Source organism: Mytilus trossulus, chromosome 6, assembly GCF_036588685.1.
Source record: "Mytilus trossulus isolate FHL-02 chromosome 6, PNRI_Mtr1.1.1.hap1, whole genome shotgun sequence".
Lineage (NCBI taxonomy): Eukaryota > Metazoa > Mollusca > Bivalvia > Mytilida > Mytilidae > Mytilus > Mytilus trossulus.
The window spans coordinates 34089381-34098292 of NC_086378.1; the positions used below are offsets into that span (position 1 = coordinate 34089381).

General features: G+C 36.8%; 7 protein-coding genes across 7 annotated transcripts; 2 read left to right on the forward strand and 5 right to left on the reverse strand.

Annotated features, from left to right (window-relative positions):
• Positions 1-485: 485 nt before the first annotated feature.
• LOC134722665 (histone H2A) lies at positions 486-863 on the reverse strand. The gene has a single exon (XM_063586284.1). The coding sequence runs from the start codon at positions 861-863 to the stop codon at positions 486-488; it is 378 nt and encodes a 125-aa protein (XP_063442354.1).
• A 276-nt stretch (positions 864-1139) lies between these two features.
• On the forward strand, positions 1140-1514 carry LOC134722666 (histone H2B-like). The gene has a single exon (XM_063586285.1). The coding sequence runs from the start codon at positions 1140-1142 to the stop codon at positions 1512-1514; it is 375 nt and encodes a 124-aa protein (XP_063442355.1).
• Positions 1515-2366: 852 nt separating this feature from the next.
• On the reverse strand, positions 2367-2678 carry LOC134722668 (histone H4). Its single transcript, XM_063586286.1, has one exon. The coding sequence runs from the start codon at positions 2676-2678 to the stop codon at positions 2367-2369; it is 312 nt and encodes a 103-aa protein (XP_063442356.1).
• A 1723-nt stretch (positions 2679-4401) lies between these two features.
• On the reverse strand, positions 4402-4812 carry LOC134722669 (histone H3). Its single transcript, XM_063586287.1, has one exon. It carries the CDS (start codon positions 4810-4812, stop codon positions 4402-4404), a length of 411 nt encoding a protein of 136 aa, XP_063442357.1.
• Positions 4813-6098: 1286 nt separating this feature from the next.
• Positions 6099-6476, reverse strand: LOC134722670 (histone H2A). Its single transcript, XM_063586288.1, has one exon. It carries the CDS (start codon positions 6474-6476, stop codon positions 6099-6101), a length of 378 nt encoding a protein of 125 aa, XP_063442358.1.
• A 276-nt stretch (positions 6477-6752) lies between these two features.
• On the forward strand, positions 6753-7127 carry LOC134722671 (histone H2B-like). Its single transcript, XM_063586290.1, has one exon. It carries the CDS (start codon positions 6753-6755, stop codon positions 7125-7127), a length of 375 nt encoding a protein of 124 aa, XP_063442360.1.
• Positions 7128-7979: 852 nt separating this feature from the next.
• Positions 7980-8291, reverse strand: LOC134722672 (histone H4). The gene has a single exon (XM_063586291.1). It carries the CDS (start codon positions 8289-8291, stop codon positions 7980-7982), a length of 312 nt encoding a protein of 103 aa, XP_063442361.1.
• Positions 8292-8912: the final 621 nt, after the last annotated feature.

Consider the following 8912-nt stretch of genomic DNA (forward strand, 5'->3'; position numbering starts at 1 on the left):
TAATTATAATAATAAAAAAAAACCACACACCTTCTCAGATGAATCTAAGCATGCTCGCATCAATAACCAAGAGAGAGAAAGAAGAGAGCAGACTAGTATTAAATATAAATACTATCAGTGGTTTTTTTTCCCCCGACAAACATTATATGATTTAACTGAGCTACTTGTGGGTTCAAAGAGTCAGAAAGTACGACAATAAATGTTCTGATGAAGAAGACTGAAAAAGTTACTAGACTTAGTGTTATGCTATAAGAACTGTACTTAAATGGGATGCGTTAGAGAGAGAAGAAAAGAAGAATCACGGAAGAAGGGACATTTATATTTTAGACATTTTTTATTTGTTATGTAGTAGAATATATTTTTTTCAATTATGTATGGGGAATAAAGTATTACTAAGATGTACAACAATTTTAGACTCTTTTTGAAAAATATTGGTGGCCCTGAAAAGGGCCGTTGTTAAGTGAGTAATCCGATATATCCACTTTTTACTTGGCAGCTTTCTGGGTCTTCTTTGGCAGAAGTACAGCCTGGATGTTTGGTAAAACACCTCCCTGGGCAATGGTGACACCAGACAAGAGTTTGTTCAACTCTTCGTCGTTTCTGATGGCCAACTGGAGATGACGGGGAATGATTCTGCTCTTCTTGTTGTCACGAGCGGCGTTTCCTGCCAACTCCAATACTTCAGCTGCTAAGTATTCTAAGACAGCTGCGAGGTACACTGGTGCACCGGCACCAACTCTCTCGGCATAGTTTCCTTTCCTCAAAAGTCTGTGGATACGACCGACTGGGAACTGAAGTCCGGCACGGGATGACCTAGACTTTGCCTTTGCTTTTGCTTTTCCTCCTTTTCCTCGTCCTGACATTTTGTACTATTTGGTTGATCGACACTGAGTAAAGTGATACAATTTTTCTTCAAAATTTAGCTTATATACCCACTAAACGGATTGAACGATGTTTTTATTATACACCAATCAGAACGAAGCTCTCTGCGAGCAGTTAGGCTACCGAACATTCAACATGTTATGGGTGCTCTCTCCGAGGTTCGCGTTTAATAAAATCTTTCAATCCGTTTTGCCCAGTATATAAACAAATTGAAAATAATTTTTCACCATTACTTATTTGATTATCAAACCAGTAACATGCCACCCAAAGTAGGAACTAAAGGAGCCAAGAAGGCCGTCACCAAGGCAAAGACTGCCAGACCCGGCGGTGATAAGAAAAGGAGGAGGAAGAGACGTGAATCCTATGCTATCTACATCTACAAAGTCTTGAGACAAGTTCACCCCGACACCGGAGTGTCCTCAAAGGCAATGTCCATCATGAACAGCTTCGTCAACGATATCTTCGAGAGAATCGCAGCAGAGGCTTCCCGATTGGCACACTACAACAAAAGATCTACCATCACATCCCGGGAGATCCAGACCGCTGTCCGTCTTCTCTTACCCGGAGAATTGGCCAAGCACGCTGTCAGTGAAGGTACCAAAGCCGTCACTAAATACACCAGCAGCAAGTAAACAGTCTGAAGTTTATAACTTCACAAACGGCCCTTTTCAGGGCCACCAACATTTTTCAAAAAGAATTTACATTTGTTGTACATCAATGTCAAACTTCTAAACAAAGCTATAAATCCCAACCCCAGCTATAACCACTTTCAAACTATTTCAATAGTATATGGTTACTTTTCTCTTCTTTCTATCTGTATAACAAATATACGTGTATTTCACTCATTCTGTAGCATTTAATTTGTCTGTCAAAACTACAAAGCGTAAATACATAAATCATGAAGAACAAAACAGTGCTTTCATTCCAATTAATAGAGTTGATAAATTTACGATTTCTTTTGCTTTTCGAGAGAAAAAAAATATTGCGAGAATTATTTTACACGGAAACAAGAACATTACCTAATCTTAAACCACGCAAAAAAAACCTCTATAATTGAATATAACAGAATCTACAGATTTTGTGTGTAAAAGTCCGTGCATTTTGTTTTGAAATTTTCTCTCTTCATGTAGGCAAATGCACGGACTTGATCTTTGAACGTATTCATAAACCTTCAGAAATATAAATTCTCAAATAAATACAAGAGTAAGAGTAAGGAAGTTAATTAAAAAGAAAGCCAGATATTTAAAAAAAAAAAGGGGGGGGGGGGGGGTATAACGAGAGAGAGAAAATAGTTGCGGATCAGGATCAGGGAAAACAAGAAAAACGGTTGAAAAATTCATGAACATTAGAGAAAAGAATAGAAGTGGGAGCAAGCTTTGATTTCAAGATTTTGTTTAAAACGATGTACAACAAATCTAAGATTCTTTTTGAAAAATGTTGGTGGCCCTGAAAAGGGCCGTTGTTGATATTAGCTGGGTGGCTGTTTAACCTCCGAATCCGTACAAGGTACGTCCTTGACGTTTCAAAGCGTAGACAACATCCATGGCAGTGACAGTCTTCCTCTTGGCGTGCTCTGTGTATGTGACAGCATCACGGATGACATTTTCCAAGAAAACTTTAAGGACACCACGGGTTTCCTCATAGATGAGTCCAGATATACGTTTTACTCCACCTCTTCTTGCTAAACGACGGATGGCTGGCTTGGTGATACCTTGGATGTTATCACGCAACACCTTCCTGTGACGCTTGGCGCCTCCTTTTCCTAGACCTTTACCTCCTTTTCCTCTACCTGACATGTTTAACTATTTGTGGTGATTAGTTAAATAATACTTTCCGTCTAACAGCGACTCTTTATATATCACCAACGCGGCCGTAAAAGAAGTATCACACATTTTCAGTTAACTGTTGTCTGATTGGCTTACGTTGTTTTATTCCGGGAGGTAACTCTGTACTGCCTTAAACTGTGTACACTTTCAATCCACTTTTTCATTCTAGGTCTGAAAAATATAATAATTCATATCAGACAGTAAATTTTTAAGAAAAAACTATTATTTCAATCGGAATAAAAATGACTGAAGGAGACAAAAAAAGTTCCAAAATGTTGAAAAGTTTTCATTTTAAGATAGAATAGTATGATAAATAAATGATAAATGAAAATCACTTTAGACAGTCAAAATTATAAAGATAATTATTTGCTTTCTCTGAACAGACATTTTCATTCAATGACAATACACATTTCAACTTAATGGAATGGAATTTAGTTGGGGAAAAAATAAACCTCACAGACATATCTAGGAATACTGGTTATCTATTTGTCTATTTGATGTATCCAGAAATTGGATACATCACAGGATTTTACATGCTTGCAGTTTTCTACCTGTCTTTCATAACTCAACATCATCTGTCAAAGCTGTGCTTGCCATCCATCAACGATCTGCTGCAGGTACTTCAGATCATAAATGGGAGAATGTATGAATAAAACTGTTACTGTTATTACTATTAAAGATTTTTTTTTCTAGGTATTACAGTGAAGAAAAGAGATGCCCCTGACTGCGGGTAAAACTTCTTATGTGTGCATCTTCCTTTCAATTTTATTTTTAAACGCCATTCTATATTTATCCACAGTATGACGATGACAATTTCATCAGCCAATCCAATAAAAATGTTAATGCGCACACATGTACTTACTATTCTGAAGACTTCTTTTAGCCAGAAAAGTTTATAATAAGTCTGAAAACCACTTTTTATCATATAAAAAAGCTTATAAGTGCAAGATATATGCTTACATGGACTTCCTACATTGAAATTTTGTGGGGACTACTTGGACCCGTACCGAAATTATATTAATTTAAATAGAAATTTCATGATTTTGTTAACTAGCAGCAAGACAAGACTCTAAAGTGGACAAAATATATTACTACATACATGATAAAAAAATTCTTTACAATTCTGACTGAAAAAGAGCTCTAAATTTTTGATAAAAGTACCCTGTAATATCAGCTTTTCTAAAAGAAATATTCAAATTAATGAATTATACAAGATATTTAAACTCTAACTTAAAAAAAAAGGTTATATTTTGGCCAGTTGGTGGTTCTCTTTCTTTGGTCTAGACTACTGGTGTAAATAATACATCAAAAGAAGACAAGACAAAACAAGCGAAGAAAAGAAAAGAACAGAAGTACAGATAGAAACATTTATATGTTGATCTTTTTTTATATAATGTACTATTTAATATTCTACACACAAGGACATACATGTACCATGATAAACAAACACCCCCCTTTTTTTTGTGATGAGACTTGTGTGTATATATATATCATAAAATTTATTTTTTGTCTATGTATTGCTTTGCATATAGATGGATTCAACAAGAAGAAATAAAAGAGAGAGAGAGAGATGGGGAAAAGAGGGGTTCGGCTATGTTTCTAATTTTCATGTACAACAATTTATAGATTCTTTTTGAAAAATATTGGTGGCCCTGAAAAGGGCCGTTATGTTTTGGTGAAAAAATCACACTTCTTAAGCACGTTCTCCACGGATTCTTCGGGCCAATTGGATATCCTTTGGCATGATGGTTACTCTCTTGGCGTGGATTGCGCACAAGTTGGTATCCTCGAAGAGACCGACCAAGTAGGCTTCGCTGGCTTCCTGTAGGGCCATGACGGCTGAACTCTGGAATCGGAGATCAGTTTTGAAGTCCTGGGCGATTTCACGGACTAATCTCTGGAAGGGGAGTTTCCTGATGAGGAGCTCTGTGCTCTTCTGGTATCTCCTGATTTCTCGGAGAGCGACTGTTCCTGGCCTGTATCTATGTGGTTTCTTGACTCCACCGGTTGCAGGTGCGCTCTTACGGGCGGCCTTGGTGGCAAGTTGTTTTCTTGGAGCTTTACCTCCGGTGGATTTACGTGCAGTTTGCTTTGTTCGTGCCATGATTATTAGCTCTGTGGACGATTTGCTACAGAAAGAATACTTGAAAATTTCGGTGAATGTGTTTTTGTGCTTGCCGGGAGGATTGAAATCACGGTGACGATTGGATCACCACTTACATAAAGCTGGCGTTGATTGGTCCGCATATCTTAAATCTGATTGGACTGATTTGTAAGGGACTTTGACAGTTTTCAATCCATTTTTTACTGAAAAACTGCTCAACCCAAGCTGACAGTAAAAATGCCCCCTTTTTTCATTCATAATTACAGTTTCTGATCATCCCTCATAGCTCAACAATAGTAAATTAGTGTCACGGTTTCAATATGATAAATCTGAAGAAGAAAAATAATAATAATGAAAAAAGGTCAAAATACATGCAGAAACATTAAGGAAAGGAACGAAAAATAAAAACAGGAAAAAATAAAAATAAAATGCAGTTATAACACAAACAAAGCGAAATAAAAATAAAAAAACAGAAACAAATGGAATTACACATTCCCGACATGACATTGTGCGGATCGGCTGAGTTTCTTTATTGTTGTATTATGTCATATTTATGTATATTTAATATAAAAAAAGAAGATGTGGTATGATTTTCATTTGGGCTGGGCACATTTGTCACATTGTCTGATTGTCGGTGTGCTTACATCAATTCCACATCTTTAATACACAAACAATAACTAAATAAAGACAGAAAGACAGAGAGAGAGATGCTGAAAAAAATGGAAAAAGGAAAAGAATGGAAAGTACATATCATATATAAAAGTGTTGACGAAAGAGATAATGTTAACAAAAACTATAAATAATTATAATAATAAAAAAAAACCACACACCTTCTCAGATGAATCTAAGCATGCTCGCATCAATAACCAAGAGAGAGAAAGAAGAGAGCAGACTAGTATTAAATATAAATACTATCAGTGGTTTTTTTTCCCCCCGACAAACATTATATGATTTAACTGAGCTACTTGTGGGTTCAAAGAGTCAGAAAGTACGACAATAAATGTTCTGATGAAGAAGACTGAAAAAGTTACTAGACTTAGTGTTATGCTATAAGAACTGTACTTAAATGGGATGCGTTAGAGAGAGAAGAAAAGAAGAATCACGGAAGAAGGGACATTTATATTTTAGACATTTTTTATTTGTTATGTAGTAGAATATATTTTTTTCAATTATGTATGGGGAATAAAGTATTACTAAGATGTACAACAATTTTAGACTCTTTTTGAAAAATATTGGTGGCCCTGAAAAGGGCCGTTGTTAAGTGAGTAATCCGATATATCCACTTTTTACTTGGCAGCTTTCTGGGTCTTCTTTGGCAGAAGTACAGCCTGGATGTTTGGTAAAACACCTCCCTGGGCAATGGTGACACCAGACAAGAGTTTGTTCAACTCTTCGTCGTTTCTGATGGCCAACTGGAGATGACGGGGAATGATTCTGCTCTTCTTGTTGTCACGAGCGGCGTTTCCTGCCAACTCCAATACTTCAGCTGCTAAGTATTCTAAGACAGCTGCGAGGTACACTGGTGCACCGGCACCAACTCTCTCGGCATAGTTTCCTTTCCTCAAAAGTCTGTGGATACGACCGACTGGGAACTGAAGTCCGGCACGGGATGACCTAGACTTTGCCTTTGCTTTTGCTTTTCCTCCTTTTCCTCGTCCTGACATTTTGTACTATTTGGTTGATCGACACTGAGTAAAGTGATACAATTTTTCTTCAAAATTTAGCTTATATACCCACTAAACGGATTGAACGATGTTTTTATTATACACCAATCAGAACGAAGCTCTCTGCGAGCAGTTAGGCTACCGAACATTCAACATGTTATGGGTGCTCTCTCCGAGGTTCGCGTTTAATAAAATCTTTCAATCCGTTTTGCCCAGTATATAAACAAATTGAAAATAATTTTTCACCATTACTTATTTGATTATCAAACCAGTAACATGCCACCCAAAGTAGGAACTAAAGGAGCCAAGAAGGCCGTCACCAAGGCAAAGACTGCCAGACCCGGCGGTGATAAGAAAAGGAGGAGGAAGAGACGTGAATCCTATGCTATCTACATCTACAAAGTCTTGAGACAAGTTCACCCCGACACCGGAGTGTCCTCAAAGGCAATGTCCATCATGAACAGCTTCGTCAACGATATCTTCGAGAGAATCGCAGCAGAGGCTTCCCGATTGGCACACTACAACAAAAGATCTACCATCACATCCCGGGAGATCCAGACCGCTGTCCGTCTTCTCTTACCCGGAGAATTGGCCAAGCACGCTGTCAGTGAAGGTACCAAAGCCGTCACTAAATACACCAGCAGCAAGTAAACAGTCTGAAGTTTATAACTTCACAAACGGCCCTTTTCAGGGCCACCAACATTTTTCAAAAAGAATTTACATTTGTTGTACATCAATGTCAAACTTCTAAACAAAGCTATAAATCCCAACCCCAGCTATAACCACTTTCAAACTATTTCAATAGTATATGGTTACTTTTCTCTTCTTTCTATCTGTATAACAAATATACGTGTATTTCACTCATTCTGTAGCATTTAATTTGTCTGTCAAAACTACAAAGCGTAAATACATAAATCATGAAGAACAAAACAGTGCTTTCATTCCAATTAATAGAGTTGATAAATTTACGATTTCTTTTGCTTTTCGAGAGAAAAAAAATATTGCGAGAATTATTTTACACGGAAACAAGAACATTACCTAATCTTAAACCACGCAAAAAAAACCTCTATAATTGAATATAACAGAATCTACAGATTTTGTGTGTAAAAGTCCGTGCATTTTGTTTTGAAATTTTCTCTCTTCATGTAGGCAAATGCACGGACTTGATCTTTGAACGTATTCATAAACCTTCAGAAATATAAATTCTCAAATAAATACAAGAGTAAGAGTAAGGAAGTTAATTAAAAAGAAAGCCAGATATTTAAAAAAAAAAAGGGGGGGGGGGGGGGTATAACGAGAGAGAGAAAATAGTTGCGGATCAGGATCAGGGAAAACAAGAAAAACGGTTGAAAAATTCATGAACATTAGAGAAAAGAATAGAAGTGGGAGCAAGCTTTGATTTCAAGATTTTGTTTAAAACGATGTACAACAAATCTAAGATTCTTTTTGAAAAATGTTGGTGGCCCTGAAAAGGGCCGTTGTTGATATTAGCTGGGTGGCTGTTTAACCTCCGAATCCGTACAAGGTACGTCCTTGACGTTTCAAAGCGTAGACAACATCCATGGCAGTGACAGTCTTCCTCTTGGCGTGCTCTGTGTATGTGACAGCATCACGGATGACATTTTCCAAGAAAACTTTAAGGACACCACGGGTTTCCTCATAGATGAGTCCAGATATACGTTTTACTCCACCTCTTCTTGCTAAACGACGGATGGCTGGCTTGGTGATACCTTGGATGTTATCACGCAACACCTTCCTGTGACGCTTGGCGCCTCCTTTTCCTAGACCTTTACCTCCTTTTCCTCTACCTGACATGTTTAACTATTTGTGGTGATTAGTTAAATAATACTTTCCGTCTAACAGCGACTCTTTATATATCACCAACGCGGCCGTAAAAGAAGTATCACACATTTTCAGTTAACTGTTGTCTGATTGGCTTACGTTGTTTTATTCCGGGAGGTAACTCTGTACTGCCTTAAACTGTGTACACTTTCAATCCACTTTTTCATTCTAGGTCTGAAAAATATAATAATTCATATCAGACAGTAAATTTTTAAGAAAAAACTATTATTTCAATCGGAATAAAAATGACTGAAGGAGACAAAAAAAGTTCCAAAATGTTGAAAAGTTTTCATTTTAAGATAGAATAGTATGATAAATAAATGATAAATGAAAATCACTTTAGACAGTCAAAATTATAAAGATAATTATTTGCTTTCTCTGAACAGACATTTTCATTCAATGACAATACACATTTCAACTTAATGGAATGGAATTTAGTTGGGGAAAAAATAAACCTCACAGACATATCTAGGAATACTGGTTATCTATTTGTCTATTTGATGTATCCAGAAATTGGATACATCACAGGATTTTACATGCTTGCAGTTTTCTACCTGTCTTTCATAACTCAACATCATCTGTCAAAGCTGTGCT

Coding starts and splice junctions, on each gene's coding strand:
- LOC134722665 (XM_063586284.1), bottom strand. CDS start 863: ATGTCAGGACGAGGAAAAGGAGGAAAAGCAAAAGCAAAGGCAAAGTCT.
- LOC134722666 (XM_063586285.1), top strand. CDS start 1,140: ATGCCACCCAAAGTAGGAACTAAAGGAGCCAAGAAGGCCGTCACCAAG.
- LOC134722668 (XM_063586286.1), bottom strand. CDS start 2,678: ATGTCAGGTAGAGGAAAAGGAGGTAAAGGTCTAGGAAAAGGAGGCGCC.
- LOC134722669 (XM_063586287.1), bottom strand. CDS start 4,812: ATGGCACGAACAAAGCAAACTGCACGTAAATCCACCGGAGGTAAAGCT.
- LOC134722670 (XM_063586288.1), bottom strand. CDS start 6,476: ATGTCAGGACGAGGAAAAGGAGGAAAAGCAAAAGCAAAGGCAAAGTCT.
- LOC134722671 (XM_063586290.1), top strand. CDS start 6,753: ATGCCACCCAAAGTAGGAACTAAAGGAGCCAAGAAGGCCGTCACCAAG.
- LOC134722672 (XM_063586291.1), bottom strand. CDS start 8,291: ATGTCAGGTAGAGGAAAAGGAGGTAAAGGTCTAGGAAAAGGAGGCGCC.